The 27195-nt window shown below is 36.7% G+C and overlaps 1 protein-coding gene across 1 annotated transcript; it reads left to right on the forward strand.

The window, feature by feature from the left end:
- The first annotated feature begins 2061 nt into the window (after window positions 1-2061).
- Window positions 2062-25302, forward strand: LOC114239827 (ras-related and estrogen-regulated growth inhibitor-like protein A). Its single transcript, XM_028170235.2, has 6 exons — window positions 2062-2341; window positions 20587-20643; window positions 22569-22645; window positions 22734-22915; window positions 23400-23586; window positions 24055-25302. Exons 1-6 carry the CDS (start codon window positions 2278-2280, stop codon window positions 24121-24123), a joined length of 636 nt encoding a protein of 211 aa, XP_028026036.1. The 5' UTR covers window positions 2062-2277; the 3' UTR covers window positions 24124-25302.
- Window positions 25303-27195: the final 1893 nt, after the last annotated feature.

Below are 27195 nucleotides of genomic sequence, written 5' to 3' on the forward strand. Positions count from 1 at the left end.
TCGATATGCCCGAAGCCCTAAGTCTTCATTTAACACCCTTTTCACCGTGGTTCTGCTTAACCCCATCTGAAGGGCTAACAGTTTCTGCTTACGTTTGGGATTTCTTTGAATTCGCGCCTTCACAGCTTTTATCACTGCTGGAGTCCTAACAGACCGAGGGCGACCACTTCTTGACCTGTCATCTACACTAGAGTCTTCATTGTATCGTTTGATGGTACGATAAACGAATCTTTTGGTTATATTCAAATTTTTCAGTATGTTAAAAATTTGTATTGGCGCGTAACCGCAACGATGCAACGCAATAACTGCAACACGGTCTTCTTTAAGCGTCCACTCCATATTTAAAAATGAGTAAAATTCTAAAAGTATACATTTTCATTTTCATGAACAATTCGAAATTCGAATTCAATAAACTTTTTTGTGGCCAGCATTCTAAAAGAAAAGTTTTTACTGTGTGACAATACTTATGACCTGACTAGTTATACACCGTGTATGTGCACCAGTGTCGGAGTCTTAAGGGACTTAAAATATGGGGATTTTTATCGACAAATCATTATCCCAATTTTTCTCTTGGCCCCTCCATACTAGAATGGCAGCCATTTTGTTTTTTATTATTTCGCAGCTCAGGTGCCTGCACTGTTTTAATCATTGCTATCGATGTAGATGTCTTAGGAAGATGAAATTAACATTGTATATATGTCGCCGCAACGATTTTTAGAAACTTGATTTTAAGTTAATTCGTTATAACATCAATGTCGCAATGTCAAAGTCGTTAATAATTAGGCGTTGTTTTACTACGAGGTCGAATTCCTTTAACTACTTCCATTTTTGCTGAAATGGTGGTAGTCACATTTATTGTGATTGGTCTAGACATGAATTACTTTCGCTGATAGATTATTTTAGTGCTCATTTTTTTAAATCAATTGTAATAAAATCAAATCAATTTAACATAGTAAAACTGCATCGATTACCTTAATAATTGTTTTTGTAAAAATATTGTGGGTAGCTTAAAATGTTATGGTGTCGAACAAATTGTATAAAAAGGAAGTGACCTGCGTCACACCGGCACTTTTGCTCCAGCTCTCGGAAAGGAAACATTGTGAGTACAATCTATGTCGGTTTGCCTTTAAAAATGTTTAACTAGGTAATTCTTGTGAGTTCATAATTAAAAGTTGTGAAATAATTATGACTTACTTCTCATTAGTAAAATTCATTTGCATACCTTCCTTCCAAGCCACGATTTAGTGGTTTGTATTTCATGTAAATTACATACATTGAAATCACGTCTTTCCTTTTATTTACACCCATAACCTGATTCTATTCGACATATATAATATGGTTTAAGTTAGAATATAGTTAAAATGAACTTCAGAGAACAGGAAACAGAAAACCTAAGACAACAGGACAGTCATGGACACGCAACTAATATTTATTATGTGAAGAATAAAAAACTTTTTGGTACGATATCCACTCGAGAATGCACTTTAATTGCAAAACATAAAGTCGATGTAATTTTTTAAACAAACAAACAAACGTTTTTTAACTTGCTATATTTTGTAATTTAAACACAGATAAAACATGCACCCATTTCAACATTCAAATCAGTTTTATTGTAGCGTATTCATTAATGTACTACATTAGTTAGAATGAAGTACTCTTTACTGCACCTCAAAACAGATGTAATATATTAGGTAACTGTTTTATCGGGCGTGAATTTCATGAAGTTAATGTAAATAATATGTGCAATGGGTGATCTTACGACTAACACCAAACGAATCCTTGAGCTGAGCAAGCGTTGTGGAGGTACAAGTTCAGTGTTGTAATTGTACTGTAACCCTTGAGTTATCTTTGGTATGGTACGGTTTACAATGTTTGAATGGTTTGTAAGATGAATTTGAACATTATTTTGTATTCTGCTGTGGATATGTTGGAGGTTTTGAAACACGTCCAACCTTGCTGGAGTATTTAATTACGCACCTTGGCATTGTTTTCGTGCAATGCATGCACTGTAAATATTAATGCAGCAAAAAGCAAAGACGAATTATAGAAATGTCTGTCGCTGTTCAGTCTATTAAGCGTGCTTGAATGTGCGTTGCGCCAATTTCGTTGGCCGGCAGTCGCTCGCAAGCAGGTGCGTTGTGCGCGCGTGCGTCCGCCATATTTGTTAAACAGCTGATTTTGCCGCCAACGCGATCTACATTGTTCGATTTAGGTAGCGAAGACGGCGAACCACAGATAATTTACTACTGAACAAAGTTTTGAAGTGTTCACACGGAAATGAAGATGACAGTTAATCGAATAAGAGTCGTGGTGCTTGGGAGCGCACGCTGTGGCAAATCTGGTAAGAAACAAAATACGTTTTTGGATTTACTTCACATATTTATGCACTTAAGAAGCAATTATCATGTTAAAGTTTAATTCAAATCGAGCGGTATGGGTTAGAATATTATATTTTAACGATGTAAAATACAATAAAAACAGGTTTAGCGTCTTGGACCCGAATGCCGAAATCAATTCTCTAAAATGCCCGAAGATAATGTTCCTTGTATGATTCCTTGATTTATTTTGAGAACGCCCCGAGCTTACAATTAGGAATATTAATCTAATTACATACCGCTTTTGGACTGTTTTTTAAACAGATGTTATATCGTCGGCTGATCTTTAATTGGTAAAGTGGTGGTGCTTAATTACATTAAACGTGAACCTATTTGTAATAAAACGGCCTTTTATGAAAGGTAATAGAATAAATCCTGTTTTATGACTATTTCTCATTTTGCTTTTATAATTAATTGTTATAATTTTTAAGCGGGCTCTTTCATGCTAGATCTTCCTTTTCTTAAAATAAGAACTAAAGATACGCAATGTAAGGTGCGTGCGTATGCGGAACTCTTTGTTGTATATTAAAATAATTATGATTAATGTATACGGTTTAAAATGTTGGGTGGCGTTGTATTACCATAATTACTGGTGGCAGGGAAGTTTACCGGTGCCAAGATGTCTATAGGCTCTTGTCTCATAACAGTATTTAAGAAATATGTGGGCGGTGTGTTTGAAGATCAGGAGTGAACGATCAGGAGTGGGATGACACAAAATATCCCAAGGGCCCGAGTGTACTTAGTGCATATTTTTTCTTTTTTATTGTTTTATTTAATGTTAACTTTTTAATTAATTTGTTAGTATTAATATGTTCTCATTGAAAGGGTGAGACTTCCACTTAATATTTTAACTTTTTGTTTTTCATTTGCTCAGATTGTTGAATGAGCTCTCGGCCCATCTAGTGTTAAGTGGTTATTGGTGCCCATAGACATCTACAACGTAAATACCGCCACCCACCTTGTGATATAATTTCTAAGGTCTCAGTATAGTTACGACGGCTGCCCCACCCTTCAAACCGAAACGTATTACTGCTTCACGGCAGAAATAGGCAGAGTGGTGGTACATACCCGCGCGGACTCGCCAGAAGTCCTACCACCAGTAGTCCTACCACCAGTAAGTAGTAAATGCCGCTACTCACCTGGAGACATGAGTTCTAAGTCTTAATTCTATAGAACGACGGCTGCCCCACCCTGCAAAGTGGAAGACATTCGTGAATATGTATTAAGTACGTGTTTCATTATCTGCGAAGCCGTAACAAGAACTATCCGGATTTACGGTTTTAAATTTTGGTAGAACTATCCTAATGATGTAAACGACAAACAGAATACAATTTGCTTAGGTGGACAGACAAATGAACTGGCTGTGTGATACTGGTAATAATAAACATCAACAAGTCTAGCACTCCCACGTGGTGACATCAGGAGGCGGAAGCGGTTCTCCAATCAGAAAACAGAATGCGTTTGTGTTTTAGAAGAGAAATAGAAATTACTGGAAAACGCCTGTTCGCACATTCGAAATTCAATAAAATATACATTTCAAATACACATTACCCAATGTCGGATTTTGAAATGGCCGGATGTGGGCCTGTTCTCACCGGTTATACTGTTAGTCTGTGGTAAGGTAAGACCCTTTTTACAGAATATGATGATGGTGGTTACAATTTAAAAATCATAACTAATTAAGTCATGTGCATATTTCCGTGATATGGTATTTTCGTATTGACAGCAAGACCTCTGTGATTTGTCCTAAATAAATATTCAATTGGGACACACAGAGCTTTTTTAGTCCTATACCTTATAACTAGGTTTATCTTTACTAATTCAACCTACTATACTATAGCCTACTATACTACCATCATCCGGCTTCCTATCACGGTCTAGCGTGCTGGGCACGCCGCCTCGCGCCTTGGTTCCTCCCCGCACAAAGCGGGTGGAGCCCGAAATTCTTAGGGGGCCTGGTCACGGATGGGACCCCGGTTGCGACCCCCCTGCAGCGGCGGCTTTCTGGGTAGTGAGGAGAGCTTTGCCTCACTCTCCCCGTCGCCTCCTTCCGCAAGATGTTGCACTCGCAGAAGTCGAGCATAGCCTTCCAGGACTCGTTGCTGCCAAGCATCGACGCCACGACGTCAGGCAGCGACAAGTCCGGTCCTATTTTTGCGACCAGGACACGGCACTGCACCTCCCAAGCGGGGCAGACAGCGAGCATATTATTATGCTCCACCGTGTCCAGGTCGTGTCCACAATAGTGGCACCTTGTCGTCGGCTCACCTATCCAGTGCAGGTACTTTTCGAAGCATCCGTGCTCGGTCAGCACCTGCACCAGACGAAAGGTGAGGCGTGGTCCGCCACGATTCACCCAGTTATCAAAGACCAGCTAAACCGCCTCGACGGAATCCTCCGAATCAAATTAAAAATGTTCAAACGTTCCAAATATGTCATACACAAAATGTGGTAGTTAATTGCTGAGGAAGGTATGGGATCTTTTCCGTTATACGTCGTTTAGAGTTAACCAACAAAAGCGAAATTTTATACTTGTAACAACAGTCACTTGACTGACCGGTTTTTTTATTAGCTGACTCTCGCAGACTAGCGGCTTGCTTATACTTAAATGCAGCCATCGTCGTGGGATTACCATCGATGCTAGAATGCTGCTAACTCCGAGCATTCGACTACAGACTAATGCTCGTGCGTAATATTATAATGAATTTCGGAAAAACCGTAGAGGTATATAGGTATAGTGAGACCTTAGAACTTATATCTCGAGGTGGGTGGCGCATTTACGTTGTAGATGTCTATGGGCTCCAGTAACCACTTAACACCAGGTGGGCTGTGAGCTCGTCCATCCCTCTAAGCAATAAAAAAAATCGATTTCAAGTTTTAAATTGGACAGTAACATTAATGAAGTCAATTTATTGGCTACTTTACTAGGTCCTCGGCTGATCTGTGACAGGAACAAAATATATATCAGAAACTGTTTAGAAATATGGTGTTTTCTTTGCTATCGAATTTCCCATGTTATCTTCATGACTTGGTCTATTTCTAGATACGGCTTTCTTTCTTTTTTTTTTCGGGCCGGGGGCCTAACCTCCTACGAGGTCCCCGCGCATAAGGGGCGCGCGGGGTATGTGAGACTCAACGATCTGCAGGTGTTGAGAGCAGATCGCGGGCCCACGCACTCCCCTGCACTCTTACATCCGACGTCCGATCTCCGTCCGGGGTCAGAACCCGGTCAGAGTAGGAGGGTTCCCGCGGTCAATACTACAACCAGACACGCGGCGCCACCCCGAGGACGCCCGACCGGCGGGTCGTCGAGGCGATAGTCGACGACCAACGACGTCGGTCTCCGCGGTACGGCGGCCCTACCAGGCTGCCCGGGCGATGCCGCTGGTGTTCCGGAATAGCCCGCTGGGCCAGAACCAGCCTGCCGGGTCGGAACGCGATACACCGCCGACCGGGGTTTCTAGATACTGCTACCACAACCCTCATCTCATTTGATGGGATGCCATATTTTCAACCTAGACCTGTGAAGTTATCATCGTCCCTATTTTTTGTTTATTTTTTTTTAATTGCTTAGAATGGTTGACAAGCTCTCGGCCAACCTGGCGTTAAGTTGTTACCGGAGCCATCATAGACAAATACAATGTGATTGCTGCCCCACCCACCTTGAGACATTAGTTCTTAGAACTAAGGAGAACCACTAATTGCGAGTTTGATTAAACGACGTTATTCCTTCACCGTGGAAGTCAATCGTGCACATTTGTCTTAAAAGAAAGATAGATATTTCACAATACTATTCCACACTCATGTTCACGGTGTGAAGCCACATGCGCTTTTGTTATGTTTATGGTCTCCGCCAACCATTATAAACCAGGTAGACAGTGCGCTCATATATTCAGCTAAAGCAATAAAATAAATCTTCGTTAAAGTCGTATAGAAAAGCCAAAAAAAAGCTATTCAATAGTTCTCTAACAATTCTATTTGAACGATAATGACCGTGTCTGCAACGGTACTCAGTGTGAAGTTTCACTCTCCATAACAAAGTAGGTTACATCATCTTAAATTACGCGGTAAACATGCAGGTACATACCAAGTCTCCTTAGAGAGTCAGAATGTTATCATTGTTTGGAATTCCGCAATCATATTCGTGGAAACACCTGATATTGATATACATAGACGTTATATATCAAAGCGTTATTATAACAAAAAAACACTGATAACCGAAGCCAGTGAAGGTGACGCTACTCTGAAAATTGACAAAGAAATTGCATGCATTTTCTTCGCGTTAGTCACCTCTATTTAGTTTTAAAAAAAACAATGAGAGTACATTTTCATCATGTAAATATTCAATATATTTACAACCATAGTTCTGTTGTTTTTGTTTTTTAAATGTTATTATTTGAAATAAAACGGACTAATTAAAACATGAAACTTGTCAGTCAAATGACTTCAGTAACACGATAAAAGCGGAAATTAATTCTTTATTTGTTGGCACGTGAATAGGTAGACAAAATTGCCAAGGCTGAGGCGAGATAGATGGGTTACAAATTTAATAGATAAACACTTTAACAACTAATAGAAATGGAACAAAAGTTTTGTATTTTAAGTTGACTTTTTGACTTACATTCTAAAGAATAACTCTATACTATCTGGACAACAATGACAGATAACTGCGTTAGTAGAGTGCAATTTTTCTTCTTACCAGGCCTCTTCTAAGCTTTCGTTACACTTTATGGCAGTACAGGTCTTCCTTAAAATCAGTATTAAAATAAATCTTAGCGGTAGGCAGCGTATTGGCTGTACCGAGATTGATGAAATTAAGAAATCACTAATAGTTAAAATATTTCTTTCAAATGAGCCTAACGTCAGTTATTCTTTAGAGTTAATAATTTAATATGTCTAATGGTTTATAATAATACTGTTCATTTAAGTCTTTATGCACTTAACTCAATTTCGACAACTAACCTAACTTCAGAGATGAGGTCAGACATTAGGGTAATGCCTAACTAATGTATTCAAACCAAAATTCATTAAAATTCCCTAATTATTCGCTGGTTGCCTAAGGAACTATTCCAGATGCTCGTGGACGGGTACGTGAATTCACGGGATCAAGCTGAGAGAATTTTCTAATATTAGTTTTAGCAAGAGCAGTGCTTCACCACCGGATCGGAATCGCGACCCACTGAGACGATCCGGCAACTCAGTGGGTTAACAGAATTCAAGATTACTGATACTAAATCAGACTAGACGATTAAACAAACGCGGAATCAAGCTCCTTCTAAAACCAATCTGTGCTAACTTGTTCAATCATTTTGTGCATTATAACTCAGTGATTATTGCATAATTATTGTTTATCAATTACTTAATTTTATCGGTTCTTTCTGCAATTGTTGGAAGTGCGTGACAGATAACACGTGTCGTCATCTTGTTATGAAATAAAGTTGATAATAGTATAGTTTATAACATCGGGAGTGAAGTGGGATTCTAAATTCCTACATGCTTTTATGTAGTGATTAAGCTCTTACAGGATTCTCGGCAAATCAGTTTTTCTACGGGTAATGTTAGACTCATCTTCAGAACGTTTTCTTGTGGTGACTTTTATAGATTCTGAGTACATATAAGTCACTAATTGAAAGTCAGTTACTAGCAAATATCTGCTTTACCTTTTGGGTCTAACCCAAGATAGGATCAAACTTGAGTCCAAGCTTCATGAGTCATTCCAAGGCTTAGTTTCTCAGCTTCTGTCGTATCGTATCGTACATCACCAGAGAAGATTGATGGATCAAATACCAGCTCAGTTTCATGGACATACACCAAATAGAAGATTGAATTGGAAGATTTTTACTGTCATCGAAGCCAGACTAGGATGTGGTACACCTGATAATGAATGGCTACCGTCACTAATGGACATCGGGAATGCCAAATGTACATTGATTAATTTATTAATTTGCTCTTATTTAGTGACCAGAGAGTTTTGTTTACTAATAGTTTATATTTGACTCTAGTATTTTCGAGGAATAGATAATTTATTAGTAGCTGTCCATAATTGCAGTGTTCGTAATCTATATTATAATCCCAATTCCAATCCTGTGGCTCGATTCACTTAGGAACTTCGACTTCGACTCAATTAGGAAGCTATGTATCAACTAAAATAATACCCATGTGAGCGTTTTTATGCTTGGATCTTTGTTTTTTAGGTAGAAAACAGTTAAATGGATTTCGATGACATTTTATATAAAGGTAGCTTATAATCTGGATTGACACATAGGATGCTTTTTATTAAGGTCAATGAAAGGTATTGTGTAACGCCAGGTCTATCTGCTATAATAAATACACAAGTAGGCGTGTTGGTTCGTATTTTTTCGTACCAATAGTTCGTCCAATATTATACTAATTGATCGATAATCGACTGCTAGTGGATCAAACGGACCACAAAGTGACCCAAACATTTCGTTAAATCGGAAAAAAGGCAACGTTTTTCCATCTTGATTCTTAATTACAAAGTTTTTGGAAGCGACAACGGGGATCAGGTCTAATAATAAAAAAATGTTTTGGCTTGGTACATATTAAATGGTAATTTCCAGCCAAATCTCAAATGAAGTATGAGAATGAAAACAGATTTAGTGTAAGTATGCGAATGATGTTTGTAGAAGGTGAACACAGCAATTACTCCTCACAAGCATGGCGTTTGAAGCTTCATAATGGTACAAGTGTGGGATGTGTCGTGCTCCGACAAAAGTCTGAATAAATCAACGAATAATATAGTATTGAAAAAGTCCAGTTCTGGTGGTACCATAAATAAACCTGATTGAGAAATCATAAGGGATCATCTGAAATTGGGTCATGCATTGAAGAATTGTAAATTTATCATTTACGAGGTATCCGCGTTGTCATGATTCGCCTAGGATATGTTATAATTGCAGTGCTCATACCGACTTGAAGTTGTAGATGAGAAGTTTTCTGAATCACGAAATACGAAATAATGTAAATTCGCGATTTTAGGTTTCAGTGTTTTCTGAAATGACTCAAAGTTCGTTGTAAATTTAGATCAGTTGAGGAACTATACAAGCCAGAGAAATACCAGAATGTGATTTAGACTCTACGAAACTGTACGTCTATGCTGGAAATAATTTCTGATTTTGGTATTGTATGTTGGTATTATTTTGGTTTCTATTTCGACTTTATTCATTCGTTAATTCGTATAATATTCGTTCTCCGTCTCAGGGGAGAAGTTAAATACTTTATTATATTATTATCTTTTCCTGCCTCTTACAACCAATACTTAGTAAGAAAGTAAAAATAGCCTTAATAATTGACATAAAAAAATACCGATTGTGTAATGAATTTCGAAATTTCAAAACGATATTAATTCAGTCACATAAACACGTTTTACCAGGCTCCTTATATTCTTAAATTTTGTAATTAAAGAATGTTTTGGTAATAAAAAATTAAAACTGTAAAATTTTTAACATTTGTTGTTAAGAAGAACACACATGAGCGTGTTTTAAATGTAACGGGTGATATTAAACAGAAAAACTTCTCGCTAAAACTAGTACCAGGATGCATTGTGAATTTGCCCGGGTGTTCCTGCTAGTTATATTCACCGAAAAATTCACGTTGTGAAGTTCCAGTCGGTGTATAACATCAGGTGGGCTATCAGCTGATTGACATATTCACGTCAATAGGCAAAAAATAGGGCCTCCGAATACATCGTACTTGATTTACAAACAAACAACGTTACCGTATATTTTTGTTACTTAACGCAGGCATGCATGGTAAATTGTTGTAATTGAAAAACAAAGACACAGAATTTAAAATTTCACAGTTCTGATATTTTGTAAAATGTACAGTCTCGTACAAAATCCTTTTGTTTGTTGTATCTAATAGGAATAAATAGGATATTTGTGTGTTTGTTTATTTTACTCACTCAAAACTCCTTATTCAAGACTCGTTAAGGAAGATTATTGTCATAAGTTTTAAGTTTTGCGTCAGTGTTTTTCCTTCCTTGATATGGTTTGTTGGGTTTTGATTTGCTAAAACAGAAAAACTTACTACCTACCAGTATCTACTTTACTAACAATAAATATTATATTGCCATAAAACTATGGTTGGCTTAAGACACTCGTTGTTTTAAATCGCATTGAATGAAAACATGCAGTGCTACTGGGGTTCAAATCATTTGGTAATTACCGATTGATTAATAAAAATACGCAAAAGTAGCATATTTTAAAAAACACACTTTAAAAAACAAATAATGTGTTGATCAACGGTATTGTGATCCAGAGAGGTAGAGCTATTGCTCAACTGGATCCTCTTGGTCCTAAATCATTTAATATCCGACAATTCATGAGTTTATTTACGTACTGCAATGAAAAATATTTCGTATTGACACGTTCATATTTCCGCCCTCGGTGTAAAACGCGATGTATCATTCCACGCGATGAAAGAATAATTTGTACAGATTTTATGAGTCAGGAGTCATTAACACTATTTACCCTCTGTATTTATGTTCGGGGACGTTCACTGTGCTTGGGCTCGGTAGGCAGCGGCTTAGTTCTGTCTTTGGCATTGCTGACGTCCATGGGCGACGGTAATCACTGACCATCAGATGAGCCGCATGCTGGTCTGCCAATAAGGGCAATAAAAATAAATTCAGCCCCGAACTTATAAACACGCTGTTTTATGTTTATTGGCGTGAATGGTCAGAAAGTTGTCACAACGCCGACGCCGCTAAGTACTTGAACACGAGACGCCGAATTCTCAATGTAATTGGGATTTCATTATTTTTATGTTCAAATTGCTTCACGGTACACACTTGTAATTATTTTACGTTATATATTGCATATTTTTGTTAAAAATAAATCTCATTAATATGAAAACAGTACAACATAAGGAAAGTAGTATTTTATGTGTATGTTTGAAATAATAAATTTGCGTATTTCATTTTTGCCGTCGTCTGTACTTGACTGTGATACGTTGCAGCTGTAGAAAATGTGAAGATTATGCCAATTACACTGGTGTTCATGACTGCAAGAGGTCTTTGCCCATAGCTCGGTATTACAAGATCAGATAAAACGTCTTTTCTATTCTCGTTTTCAACAGAATCTTCGAATATTATTTTTTTATAAATGCTGAATCTATTTTTTTATTTCGGTATTAAATGAAAACTCGCATGAACATAATAAGATTCAATTTAGTTAGTAAATTATAACCTATGATTCTTTTGAACTTTTGCTTATTACCTAACTATTGTTAGTATAATAAATAATAGAATCGTTGAAAGTCTATCGTTGAGTGGTGAATACATAAAATAAATAGATTGGTTGATTTAGTTAGCATACGTGGTAGTCGATAACGGTGGAGTTTACACAAACAGTTCGATCGTGATAATTTGTTGACGGATTTTGTTAGTTTTCATTTGCACTTTATGTTTTCGTCGTCCGGGTGTAGCTGGAATTGCGTCTTAGGCTATCAGCGAATAGGTAAGGAAAAAAAGGATTCATACCCAGAATTTTTCTGATACTATGAACACTTTGAATTTCAATATTGTTCTCATTTTTTACACTTGAGTGCAGAGATTTATCTAGTTGTGTGAACCTAATAAATAAATTAAAAAAATACACTTTATTTCCACATTGTAAATACGTATTGTATAAAGGCTAAAAAAGAGACTAATATTAATTGTTAAAGTGTAAACAACACGACTTTCTTTTGAGAAATAAACTCTATTTACTATCCATTAGATTAGCATTATAATCTTCATTATTACGTTGTTTGTATCATTACTCTAATCTTGGGAACGGCCTAAACAAATTATGTATGTAGATAGCCGATAATTGAATCGGAGCGCGTATTCACTACAATACCGTCACCGATCTTGAGACATGAGGATCACAGTTATTGGAGTCTTAAGTAATTTAATAGCAGCTGTTTCAAGCTGTAGGCTGTAACGTACGGCCGTTTCTATGTTCATTATATTGGCAAACTGGTGGTAACAATAAGCCTAGTAGTTGGAAAATTAAGAAACGCTCATAATCCGTTACAAAAAAACGATACCGACTATATTATTTTAATGCTTAATTATTGAAATCCTTTTCTCGACCATTGATTTCACATAAATTAGGTGGCGTAACCTGATAAAACAAAATTTATAATACACAAATTTACATGTATCTGATCGGTATTACGTAACAAAGATCAAAACAAATTAATGTAACTACAACACAATAAATCATTTATTATACATTTATGAGTCATTTTACATAACAGATATCGCTAATCGCCAATTAATATTAGTTAGGAAACCGTGAAACGCTACCATTTGATTTACAAATGGCCGTCTCAGAATCTCAATAGAGAATATATAAACAATAACTCAGCGAAAGCTAACAAGTGAAATTGATTTATGGTATTACAAGCGCAGATGTCTTTTTTCGAAAATTTTTTAATTTATTAATGCAACAATTATATATTCGGTTTATTAACATTGTCAATTGTTAGTTTTGATTCTTGTCGTATTATCGATGAAAGTTTTTTTTTTATTGAATCCGGTTCGTTCGAAAGTTTGTTTTTCACACTGTGCATTAAAATATGCATCCAAAACACATAATAATATGTTTTTTAAATTTTCATATAGACACCATCGAATGCTATCACTCATCCCTAACAACGGGACCCAAGTCTAAATTATCTATGCTTACTATAATAAATACGCTACGAAGGCTCGCACGAGTAGGTTACATCATCCTGCCTATTTCTGCCGCGACACAGTCATTGAGACTTCGATCTAGTGTCTCAAGGTAAACAAAGACCAGATGCGCGGTGAGCAAATGTATTGATTAGTTTGTTTTACATACAGTCTCTCTGAAGTTTTATGTAACAAATTAGAACGATCTATTCGAAGTCTGCCGAAGCTTAAACTCGACGAAGGTGATTATTACCCGTCCGAACGTCATTTTGAATTTACTCATCGTGGGCGTGAATCTTTTCAAATGTTTTTAGTATCCAGTATTTTTAACGCGTTTAAATAAAGAATTGTGTGCTATTTTTATCAGCAAACGTTTTCAAATATTATGAATTGGAGTTTAAATTTGAATACCAAGAGTTTTCGGGTGTTGTGATTTATATTAAAACGATTACAAGTCTAATTCCGATGTTATTTAATGAAATTAAAACACTATATTTTATAAAAAATGTGGTGCTTCTATCTATTCCAAATGATTCTTGTCCACCTGATAGTTGTCTGGAAGAGCTGTTGTCTCTTAGCGATCAGAGCGCCAATTGTACTTTTTTGTATTTAATCTATGGCATTGTTTATTTATTTTTTTGGTGTATAATAACGAATACACTCTCACTCTCTCTCTCTCTCTCTCTCTCTCTCTCTCTCTCTCTCTCTCTCTCTCTAGTGATTAAAAAATTAGGAAGAATACTAAAAATATGCTTTAAATTCAATAAACACATATTAAATAGATTTAACCATGACTAAAATATGAGCTATACTGGTGGTAGGACCTCTTGTGAGTCCGCGCGGGTGGGTACCACCGCCCTGCCTATTTCTGCCGTGAAGCTGTAATGCGTTTCGGTTTGAAGGGTGGGGCAGCCGTTGTAAATATACTGAGACCTTAGAACTATATCTCAAGGTGGGTGGCGCATTTACGTTGTGGATGTCTATGGGCTCCAGTAACCACTTAACACCAGGTGGGCTGTGAGCTCGTCCAACCATCTAAGCAATAAAAAAAAAGCTATATTCCGTACGATAATAATCCCCAACAAATGTATTCAAAACGTATCAGTTAATAAATAAAAGATGAGGATGAATAGTTAAATGATGGTACACACATTAAAAATGTTTCTCATTAAAAAAACTGTTCTACTAGGAACTGAATGTTCAAGTAAATTATCCGATAGGCCTCTTATTACACAATTACTGCAAGACAAACAATCAATCACAGCTGACTGCGTCTTGATTTTGTGATTATATAGTTAACTTAAACCTCTTTACCCGGAGGCTGAGTTCAATCCGCTTGTGCACTTAATGAATATACTCATAATATACATTTATAATTACAAAAAATAAATAACTGCTCCGAGCATAAACCTATCCGTGGTTTAATGATGCAATAAACAATATTCAAATTTATCGCTATTTTTATTCGAATGTTACATAAAGCAATGTGGATTATAATAAAATAGATCCGTTTTGTATGTAAAGTGAAATGTTGCTGATGCATGTTCGGACGACATTTCAAACGTACTAACAATAAAATCAACGCGCGAGATTAATGTCTAACTAATTGCAATGTTCGTAATACCGATCATTATATAAAGGTGCTTAGTTATCATATAAACGTAATATGAATTTTTAATTCCTGCATCACGGCTCCAATAAAATACAAGAACATTAATCGCACCGAGAAAAACAATAACATTGAGTGGGTATCTAAGTTTTCTATTTGCCTTTTTTGGTTTATATGTACTCGTTGTAAATTCGTTGCTAATTAGGTAAAAACGTAAAACGCAAGCGGGTACGCGTTTTTAAGGTAATTATTTATGTACCTAAAGTGTACTCAGAAACTCCAAGATATAATTTAAAATTAGAGTAATTATAACATAGGAGATATTGTATATTTTGTTACGATAGAGGGATTATTGTTGGAGGCTTCTCGTGTTTCTCCAGGATAGCTGGCCGAACATAAGGTAGAGTGGGATTAGTAACAACTACCCGAGAATCGAAGGAGACCTAACAGCTCAAAGGCAGCTACTTTGCGAAAGCATCTACTATCGGATTGGAATCGCGACCTGTGGAGACGATCGGATAATTAATTGGGCTGGTATATGGGTTAGGTTTCGCGTTGAACTCTTCGACGAATTTCGGAGGTGTAAAATTTCTTCTATGTCCAATGCGTGATGAGATTGGAAACGAGGTCGCTTTTTCGAAGCTGTGCTTTTCGAAGGGATGATTTCGATCCAATACTTCCGGAATCATTGTCCGCGCGGTCTCGTCTTTTTTTGCTGTGGTGTAGCAGTTATATTTCCTGATTGAAGGCTTTTTTTTTTTGTTTTTTTTTTTTTTATTGCCCTTGTAGGCAGACGAGCATACGGCCCACCTGATGGTGAGTGGTTACCGTCGCCCATGGACTTCAGCAATGCCAGGGGCAGAGCCAAGCCGCTGCCTACCGTTTAATACTCTCCACAAGCCTCGTTTGAAGAAGGACATGTCATAGCGATCGGGAAACACCGTGGAGGGGAGCTCATTCCATAGCCGGATGGTACGTGGCAAAAAAGACCTCTGGAAACGCACTGTGGATGACCGCAGTGGCTCCAGGTAGTATGGATGAACTCTACTCCGGTGGCGGGCGGTGCGATGGTAAAAACGAGATGCCGGTATCATCTCGAACAATTCCTCAGAGCACTCCCCAAGAGTGGTGGTAAAGGCTGGTACAATCCTTATACAATACAATTGAGACTTCGATCTAATGTCTCGAATTGGGTGGCAGTATTTACTTTATCATGTCGTCATCGTAGTTGTACTAATCAATTAATACAACTTAATTTGGCCATATAAAAAAATTGGGAGTGTCAATATTGCGTAATATGCTCTTTGAGAGAAAATTTTAGTATTTTATTATCACACCTCCCGCCATCAGAGCAAAGTTTATCCATATTATATAAAACCGCTGCGTTCATTAACAGTTCATTTCTAGAGATCTTTTCTGCCACATACCATTCGGCTCTGGAATGTACTCCTCAGTTCTAGAGCGCTATGACATGTCCTTCTTCAAACCAGGTTTGTGGAGAGTACTCAGTGGTAGGCAGCGACTTGACGTGCGGCTGGCATTACTAACTTCCATGAACGTCGGTAACCATTCACCACCATTCCCAAACCTGGAAATAAATAAGATATAAAATTTACAGAATAATTTCATTAAGCAGGTTGGAATTAAACAGTCCGTGACCAAGGGAACTGTGAAGTAAAGTACCATACTGTAAAGCATGCGAAATGTCGGAAATAATGTAACGAAATTAACAAATGCGAGATCAAACCGGTTTTTTTTTGTATCTATGACTCGCAAAACAGAAGAGGAGTACACTAAGTAGGTTGAATTCCAAGAACGAATATGTAACGAATTGTGCGACAAATTGTCTGAATATGATATGAGACGGCAGATGCATATAGCGCGCGGTCGAGAGCTCATTGCTTTGGGATAATAGATCGAGAGCCAGTAAATGTCAACCGCGGGAGTATTACATTTATTTATAGTTAGCGCGTGCGCTGTTCAACCGCATGCCACGGCGGTGTGACTCACCCGGTAAGACGTCTGCCGGGACACCCGCTTCGACTCGCTTACTCACTCGTTACACGCGACTATCTAAATATTCGGTACGATAATACTCAGTCCTCTAAATAAAATCTGTGAAAAAATAGACGATTATTTTTATCTTCCATGGCCATTACGAAGGAATGTAAACAGTGGATGATGATCGAATCGGCTTAAAGTCAGTAACGGATATTTCATATCTGAGAACAAGAGCGAGATATATATTTTAACACAGACAGCCTGATCATCTATACTTCTATACTAATATTTAAAGAGGAAAGATTTTTTTGTTTGTATTGAATAAGCTCCGAAGCTACTGTACCGATTTGAAAAATTATTTCACTGTTTGGAAGCTACACTATTCCCGAGTGACATAGGCCATAATCTTTTTTGAAAAAAAATAGGGATCCTTACTAATCCAATAATGTAACCCAAATTGTAAAAAAATACCTGAAATAGTCTTTACATCGCGTGCTCTGCGAAAACTATTGATGATAGAATAAAATAATGTAGTACGACTTTGTAGAACACATTATTATTTACGAAAAGTGTCGTGCCAACATATGTCAAACTATTATAGTTATGCCGCAATAAGTGTTCTTTTATTTAAAAAATAAAACAACGTCAAATGTCATTGAAATTTTTGTTGACCCGAGCGGAGCCGGAGCGGGCCGCTAGTCATTTTAATAAGTGATGATCGAATCGGTTTAAAGTCAGTAACGGATTTTTCATATCTGAGAACAGGAGCGAGATATATAATTTAACGCAGACAGCCTGATCATCGTTTAATAAGTCATTAACTGTGACCTGGCCGTCTTCATTGTTAGTATAACTGATCTATGTTTATCTGTACAATAAGAAAAGTGGCACTCCGAACATGAAGCCTTCGTGTCTAAGCGTGTAATTAAAATAACGACCAGGTCAAAGATTTCACGGATATTCAGGTCATATAAAGAACATTGTGGTGTTTCAATAGCCGGGGGAAATTCTAATGAGTATGCTACATTGGGATCAATAATTAAGAGAAAGCGATTGAATACTCCCATTATTCTTACTGTAATTTATTTGCTCTACGGAGCTTAATAATAATTTATTCTATAAGTTAATTCAATTACTTCATGAAATCTGTTTTAGGTTCATTAAACAATGTTAATTACGACTATAACAAAATTTGGCTTACAATTTTTGTAGTGCTATTGATATAGTTTCTGGAGTGTGAATGAAATGAAATTTTAAGATACTTGAAAATTACGAGAAAAACTTTAAAATGCAACTGATTCGAATTGAAGAGATTCAATGAAAGAGATTCCAATAACCGCGAGTGGCGTACATCCAGCTTGGCGTGTAGTCGTGCCTGTGATCACCTCAGTCGATGCTCTTAATTAACATTTAGCTTTTGCTACCGTATTCTCAACTGGCGACATCGGTTAAATTTCCTTACGTACCGTTATGGTCCTCGTTACCGGTACAATTCCAGTTTATTGAAGAAATGCGAGTACAATTTTTGTCTCGAACGAGTCTATGGTCGAAACGAATGATACTTTCATGCTGTGAGGTCAAGGCATTTCATTTATTTAAAAATCACGACACTCTTCAGAATGTATTTAAGAATTTAAGTTTGGCAAATACAATTCTGATAAGAAACAGAACACCCAACGATTTAATGGTAAATCACAATATGAACATAATTCAAAAAGAGAAAAAATTAAGTAACACTGCAATGGTACAATAGCAATAATTGGTTAAAATACTACCTATGATTTTGACAGACAAATTTGTATGGAAAAGAAACACTAAAAGGGCGTGGGTGTAAAATATATCTTTTCTGTTAACTTATATGAAGCACGCCCTATTTTTAATGGCAAATGATTTAATTAAATGAAAATAGACAATAGCTTTGCTTTGAAATTTATTATCTTCGTTTCAATCCAGCTAAATGGGGATCTGTTGATGTGTGCAACATATGATTTCGTTAGTGGAACTCATTCTTTGCTCCCTTTCGTCACTTCATCGCTTAACCCAGATTTATTGGTCGAACGCATTATCTCGTCTTGACAGAGTAACAGTTCTTGTGAATTACCTTGAACTGCTACTATCAGAGTACTAGTGAAAGTAATTTAATTAGTGCGTTTCATTCAAACTGCATGTTTGTCCTATTATGCCTGATAATAATTTTAGATCGAGATCTTAAACCACTCGAGCGTGATTCATAGGTTTGTCGAGTTCCTTTGGCTCATTCACCAGAATGACAAATATTTGAAGCGGGATATAGGCTATGGATAATTTGGTGCATGACATAACTCTGACTGACAGACTGACATAACTGTATTTGCTAAATGGAAGTTTAAGACCAAACGCCATTTTCTTAATAATATTTCAATTATTCTTTATTAGGCTTGGCGTCGTGTCGTCTGCAGTCATCTAATAAATTGGGTAATTGTCCTATGGCTTTTCAGTGGCTAGCACTATTCGTCCCCCAATTCGTCAAGAGCAATTTTTGCCAACCGCTGTCTAGTTCATTTCACTTTGAAATAGTTTAGTTGTCAGCGGTTAGGTACTTCTGAAAAAAAAGCTGATATCCATCCCAACGTAAATTCTTTTTTAACTGTGTAAAATAATGAAACTGAATAATATGTGTCGTGCGAAATCACCTAAAGAATTCGGACACTAAAATAAATTAATTCAAACAATATCTGGGCGTGTAATGAATCAATGAATCTTGTATGCAAATTCATATTTATTCTTTTGTAAGGATCAACATGCGGTCGGTAACCAGGCTATGTATACACAAAAGGAAAGTCCGACAGCCTCGATAGATAACCGTGAAATTTCAATTAACACACATCGATTGTCTTGAGGCGGGAAGCCGAGCAATGGTTAAGAAGAGCGCATCATTCAAGATACCTCTGACCTCAGTCGCAATTAAATTAATATGAAACTAGCCAGCCAATTCATTCGGCTTGTCTAAAAACGCTTCATTACATTTTTAATACTCTATGAAGTTGCTGATGATTAAATCTTTCATCGCTGTTGTTTTTTTTTTCACACTATATTTTATGGGAGTCAACTTTAGAAATTTTTCACAACTCCACGATCGCTTATGCGAGTAATACTTTCCGCTGTATATTTATGTGAGTTTGCTTTATTATAAAAGTAGAAAGTTATATAAGCGTGTTCCAAAAGAGTTTATGGGTTTAAATAAATTAGAATAAAATTTGATTGCCGTGGCCGTGCGCTTCTGTAAGTCATTTAAATTTTAGAAACGTGTTTCGTAACTTGTTAATTGAATGGTCCTATTAATAGTAACGTGCCTTAACCTATTGAGTCGGTTCTAGTCTTACGCCCTTATCGAATTTCATTGCGCCAGTTGTTGATACCACTTGACACAAAACTTAGAACCGCACTATTTAAGCCGGTTACGAAAATCGAAGTCCATGTTTTTGTTCTGTCTTTCTATTACTATAATTTACATTTGTACTTTTGACGAATTGAATTAATGATAATAGTGCAACTTATCCCATTTTAATTACACCAGAACGACTCTAAAATTAATTCGGTCCACATCAAACGTTTCCCAAAATTTCAATTAACCATAAATTTTATTATACACATTTATTTAGTTTATAATTGGAGTCTTGTAACTACGAATATTGTAACTTCAGCCCTTTGTGTTGCTTTCCCTATAATTGAACCTTGTAGTTGTAAATTCATTGAGGGATACAACTTTTGTAACACTTCTACTGATTGCTCGCTAATTGCGGCTTTCTCTGTATATCCAATTGATACGGCATGTTTTATCGTATAAGATAAAATGTAAAGTTCATTTGTACACTTTCTATCTTAAAGCTGTGATGTTGGATTCGGTCGGTTAATATTGTTTATTTTTATTGTTTCAGCTGTTGTGGTTCGTTATTTAACAAAACGGTACATCGGGGAGTACAGTTCGACAGGCGGTAAGTGTTTTTCAGTTTGTATAAATTATTTACACAGCGTTTATCAATGTTGTCTGTCCCCTTTGTTCTTATCTTTTTAACGTTAACGCGCCTTGTTGTGCCTTGTCGTGCGATATGAACAAACTTTCCTTTGTTTTATCTATTTTCGTTTTATTGTTTACGGTTTTGTTTTTATCACATTTTGAATTCTATTTAAGGGCGGTTTATTTATTTGTTTTCGCAAATAATTTAGGTATCCTACGGTCATTATTTGAACACGTGCATCGTATTTAGAATCTATATATTAATACGTGAAGCAAAAACTTTGTACCCCTTTTTACGAAAATTGCGCGGACGGAGGAGTATGAAACTTTCCACACTTATAGAGAATATAGAGAAGGAGTGCACAATGCTAATATTTTTTTTAAATAATGCATAAAAGATACAATAAGTCAATAAAGAAAACATTACAAACACTACCATGTATTAGACGCACACACGCATGTATACTATTTATTTATAGTCAAACTTTTGTTCTTGACGTCTGTAGTTAAATTGAGAATAGATTAAATATTGTTTGTCTTTGTTAATATTTTTCTGTAGTGTAGTCTTGGCGAAATTTGTGATTATAGAAGTAATAGTACATATTTGAAAATAAAATCGTAATAGTGTACAAACTTACAATTTCAATTAATTATAGCCGAATCTCGACTACTGTGGGCCACTAGTTTGTATTAATAGATGCAAATTTTCATATCTTGATGAAACTAAAGCTTCCAAATGTTGAAATTAATATGTTAATGTAATTTAATGATTTCAAATAATAAAAGTAGGTTAATTTTTATTATGAATATTAAAATAATAATAGAAATTAGTGTGTAAGTACAGTACACTAAGAGTAATTACAGTAACGCTTAAATAAAAAAGTAATGTATCAACAAATTTATAGTTATAAAATATTGCTACCGTAATGTGTGTAATTTGTATAATGTCAGTGTAATTTAAATATACGATATCGTTGAAGCTAAACCCATACAGAGGGCACTATCAGATGCCAAACTTTGAGTGCCAATGGGCGGTTTATTTGGGATATTGGCAAGCGTCGTGCCCGGAGTGCCAAGGCTTGTAGTATCGGCGCCTCAAACTACGGGCCGTTGACCTTTGTCCCTAACTAAATTCGCTGAAATGACCCACATTCTTTATCGGTTTTATCGTTAATTCTAAAATGATAATGCTTGTAAGTTAATAGCAGCAGAGATTAGAACATTTAAAAAGGCGTTTTTTTTTTTAAATAAAAGTTTTTCGAAAATTTTATTAAACATTATTGTTTTGTTTATTATTTTATTGTGTTTTGTTTTTGTTGTAATTAATAAATATTAATATCATGTTTTGCATACTACCGATATTTTTTTAACGTTATTATTGCTTAAACGAACTCCCGGCCAATTCGTGTTTTTTTTAACTTTTTTTTATTGCTTAGATGGGTGGACGAGCTCACAGCCCACCTGATATTAAGTGGTTACTGGAGCCCATAGACATCTACAACCCACCTTGAGATATAAGTTCTAAGGTCTCAGTATAGTTACAACGGCTGCCCCACCGTTCAAACCGAAACGCATCACTGCTTCACGGCAGAAATAGGCGGGGCGGTGGTACCTACCCGAGCGGACTTACAAGAGGTCCTACCACCAGTAAATGGTTCCGAAGTGTTAATTGGTTACGAAGTTTATAGATGTTAACAACGTAAATGGCTTCACCCACCCTTAGACATTAGTTCTGAGTCTCAGTTTTACAATAGATGCCTCACCGTTCAAACCTAAACGTATTACTGCTTCACGACAGAAATAGGCAGGGCAGTGGTACCTATCTGTGCAGGCTCAAAAGACGCTTTATCATCAGTAAGACGCCCTACCCGTGTTAAGTATTTGATGAGATTTTTTTAACAGATTTTCTGTATCAACATCGGATCGCCTTCGACGGTGCTACCTCTGAGGTTGAAGTCTTGGATACTTGCGGTTGCGCAGTAAGTACAATTATTATTAGTCTTCTTAGAATTAAGACAGGAGTGTAGTAACCGCTTTTTTATTACGCTCTATTTGTTTTCTGTTCAGAAACGTGGCTGTTTGGCGGAGCATCTGAGGTGGGGCGACGCTTTCGCTGTCGTATATTCGGTGTGCGATCGAAGGTCATTCTTGGCTGCTGCAGAGCTGCTAGCTTTGTTGGAGAGAACGAGGCTTCCTGGCTGCACCGCTGTCACATTACTCGGAAATAAAAGGGATCTGGAACATGCTAGGTATTGTTTTGGAATTAATTAGTGTTTAGGTTTTATTTTTAAATATACGACGGTAGATGAATATGTGGTTTGAACGTTGCTATCATCTATGTCACTAAAATTGCCATTTCAACCATGAAAGAAATTCTATTGACTTACTATTTACTTGAAGAGTCTAGACATATATAGGCAGCCGTACCTGCGGGCCTGCTAGCTCTTGGTTGCGATCTAATTAAGGCGCTGCTGGGCTACGAACATAACTCTTCCGAATGCCTCCTGAATTAATAATTGAAACTCAATTTATAAAGTATGTAGGTAGAGGAGGAAGAGGTCGACCGAAGAAGACATGGATGGAGTGTGTGAATGACGCTATGAGAGAGAGAGAGAGGTATGAGTGTTGAGATGACAGCTGATAGAAGAGAACAAATTAGCTGTGCCGACATCACCTAGTGGGATTAGGTGGAGAAAAAGAAGAAATTTTAAAAATTCTTGGTTTTGCGTGCAGGGTTATTAAAGCAGAGGAGGGTCAGGAGTTGTCGTTGCGGTTCGGTTGTCAGTTCTACGAGGTGTCCGCGGCGGAGTCGTGTGCGGGCGCGGCGCTCGCCTTCCACGCGCTGCTCCGAGAGGCGCGCGCGCTCGCTCTGTTGCTGCCCGCGCCCAGACGCAAGCTCGCTGCCTATTCCGTCTCCAAGGTAGGATTCAGGAATAAAGAGTCTACGGCGGAGTCCTGTAAGGGCACGCGCATTCGCTCTATTGCTACTATACCCCGACGGAAGCTAGCTGTCATTCGGTCGTTAAAGTACCGTAAAAATGATTTTAATCGAACTTTGCCAATAAATTGTAAAAAAAAAATATCTGATGCATTAGTACTATAAAAATTATGAAATTCATATTACTTTTTTTTATTGCCCTTGTAGGCAGACGATCATACGGCCCACCCGATGGTGAGTGGTTACCGTCGCCCATGGACTTCAGCAATGCCAGGGGCAGAGCCAAGCCGCTGCCTTTTATACTCTCCACAAGCCTCGTTTGAAGAAGGACATGTCATAGCGCTCGGGAAACCCCGATGATATCGATTAAATCTTTGATTGTTATTGATTTAAAAACTAATAGAATAATACGGACAATCGAATCAGGTCTGATAAGACGTATCTACGCAGGTGATCGGCACGATCCTCGGCCTGAGCAACAAAAGCGTGAGGAAGAAACGGCCGTCTCTGAGCATATGATGCGTCGGGTCGACCTCTATAGGATCTTGTTCGCTCCGTGACGGGAGCTTTGTTTTTATTTCTGTACAGAAACAGAAACCCTTTTGTTATCTCTGATGATGTTAAATCGGAGAGATTTGTCGACTGAAGGCTCAAGAGATTATCAATTATGGCTTGCGTAAAGGCCGGAACGCATTGAGGAGGCATCGAAATGTTTACAATAAAGATTTTGATTTTTGTGTAAATTAATTGTATAATAGTATTGCGTACTGTATCCGTTGTTATTTAGATTTAAGGTTTAGCTCCGAGTTCTGTTGTGTAATCATAATTTTCCCGATTTAAATATGAAGATTTAAGATATTCATTTGTATGTAAGAATATTTTTTTTGCTAACTTGCTTTCGAAGTTTTATTTTCTAAAGAATACTACAATTTATATGTGTCATACTCATGTTTTTCATTGATTTGTATATATTTGATGGTCCTTTGAACTATCATGTTTAAAGTTATCTTATTCAGTAATATTTTTAAATAATAAATGCCAAAATGCTTCGCTGAATAGAAAAGTATGGATGAATTTTGGTGTTTTAGTGAGAGCTTAATCGTTATTACGTTTATATAAAATACCCACCTAGTTAACAAATTATAAAGGCGGTCACGGCCGATGTTTAATTGTTTCAATTTGGAAGCAACTCGAGAAGTGTAAAATAATGAAAACTACAGATTCAAAATAGGAAAAAAAATTAATCCAATTAAAAATAGAAATAAAGCAAAGAAAAACAGGCAACATTGATGAGATAATAGGATGTTTTAAACATATAGTCGGATTTGTAAATTACGTAAAACCTATGCACGTACGTGCTTGGATTGCTAGTATATTTACAAGACTTGTCACTATAAAAGTCGAGTTGCGTGTTTCAAAATTAAATATACAGTTAAATTGATACTTATTTTCGTACTCTTGAAAAAAATAAATACCTCCATTGTTTTCAAAAGTGTCGTTGAGTAGTCCAAAGTTGTTAGGACCAAGAACACGTTTAAGTATAAACACATAAATGAGACTGATCCGTCTATTAAAATGAAATGTTAACGTTGTACACTTTGTTACATTTTTTATCTATTTTTACGATTTCTTCTATTTATTCTGAATAAAATGGATATGTATACGAAGATTTTATATGTATTAAAGAATTTATTTAAATTGTGATTTTATTGACATCTATCCTATTATTTTACTTTAAAAATGCTTTTCATTGCGCGCAATGGAACGCACACGAACTTTTAAATACGTGACACGGGGACTGTCTTTGCTTTTCATTGCGCTTACGGGCAATATAAGCTCTTAAGCTGACAAGGTATTCATGCTTTAAGAAATGTAAGAAAATAGTAAATTATAAAAGTTTCATAATACATAGACGTATGCGACTTTTTTTTAAAGCTTAGACGTGTAGACGAGCTCACAGCCCACCTGATGTTAAATGGTTATTGGAGCCCATAGACATCTACAACGTAAATACGCTACCCACCTTGAGATATTAGTTCTAAGGTCTCAGTATAGTTACAACGGCTGACCCACCCTTCAAGCCGAAAGGCATTGCTGCTTCAAGGCAGAAATAGGCGGGGTGGTGGTACCTACCCGTGCGGAATCACAAGAGGTCCTACCACCAGTAAAAAGTTTTTTTAAATAAAAATAAACTTAAAATTAAAAAAAGAATAGATTTTTGCTGAAACATAAAAAAAATATTGCACTCTTGAAATGGATATCGAAAGTGGACATTCAAGCAGGGCGTTGGTTTAAAGTTACAATACGTAACGCAACGTTTTCTTGCAAATACGCATTAGAATATTAATATGCATACTTAACTAATGTAATACGTATTTCAAATAGATAAGGTATTGAATTTACATTTCATTTAGTGTTGTGTATTTTCGAGTTGCTTAATTATGAATTAGAGAGATACAAACACATCCGGCGCTCACGATATAACGCTTATTACAATTTGAGTACCACCCACCCACTCACGTCTTATGCATTACACCAAGGAAGGTTACTGTCAGTACATTGGCAGTGTTTTTGGCACGAGTTTTCGAGTCAGACATGTTTGCACATAAAATATATAGTTAGGCCTCTAATAATTGGATATGATTTCGAGCAAAACATGCAGTTTAGTGACCTTTTTCTTTCTTTTTTTTAGCTTAGTTAGGCGGATGAGCTTACGGCTCACCTGGTGTTCAGTGGTTACGGGAACCAATAGACATTAATAACATAAATGCCCCCATCCATTTTGAGACATGAGTTCTAAGATCTCAGTATTCACAGTACAACGGCTGTCCCGGTCTTCAAACCTAAACGTTATATTGTTTCAAGGCAGATATAGACTATGTATAGCCCACTGAGTTTCTCGCCGGATCTTCGCAGTGGGTCGCGTTTCCGATCCAGTGGTAGATTTTACGAAGCACTGCTTTTGCTAGGGTTCGTGTTAACAACAACGTCAGATTTGAGCCCCGTGAGCTCGCCTACTGACGCTGATATGGTCTTTCAAGACCATCAGGTGAGGAATAAAAGGAAAAAAAAACTGTGTGGTACCTTACCTACCCGTGTGAATTCACAAGACGCCCGCCTACCAGTAATTACGCAAATCATCATTCGTCCTACGAAATTCGTAGGTAAGTATTTAAGTAGCAATCACTTTCACGAATTTAATAGGATTTTCGATATATTTGAGACGCAGTTGTTTATAAATAATCAGTATTGTAAACTAATATTGTATCTAGAAATTATTTGAAAGCAATAATTAGGTGTATTTTGTGAACTGGACACATTAGCATACACGGACACAAACACGTACGTTTGTTTATTGTTGTCATAGAAACACAAAAAACAACAAATATTGCTGTTAAGTTAAAAAATAGGCACATTTAACGTCATTAACGCAGTAAATGCATAGTAAATGGGCATAGACATGGCCCCTATATATTATTCAGCTTATCCTAGCCCATCAAAACAGTTGTTACGTTCTTGCTCGGCTGTGCGTCATCTTGTTCGCTTGTTAGAACATTGTAAGCATGTTGACATAATATATCTCGACGAATG

Source organism: Bombyx mandarina, chromosome 09, assembly GCF_030267445.1.
Source record: "Bombyx mandarina strain Sakado chromosome 09, ASM3026744v2".
NCBI classification, from domain to species: Eukaryota; Metazoa; Arthropoda; class Insecta; order Lepidoptera; family Bombycidae; genus Bombyx; species Bombyx mandarina.

What these genes read in the sequence shown, in the direction of transcription:
- LOC114239827 (XM_028170235.2), top strand. Translation starts at nt 2,278, where the DNA reads ATGAAGATGACAGTTAATCGAATAAGAGTCGTGGTGCTTGGGAGCGCA. An exon ending in CGCACGCTGTGGCAAATCTG is followed by an intron (nt 2,342 to 20,586) that starts GTAAGAAACAAA and finishes TTATTGTTTCAG; the next exon opens with CTGTTGTGGTTCGTTATTTA. An exon ending in AGGGATCTGGAACATGCTAG is followed by an intron (nt 22,916 to 23,399) that starts GTATTGTTTTGG and finishes TTTTGCGTGCAG; the next exon opens with GGTTATTAAAGCAGAGGAGG.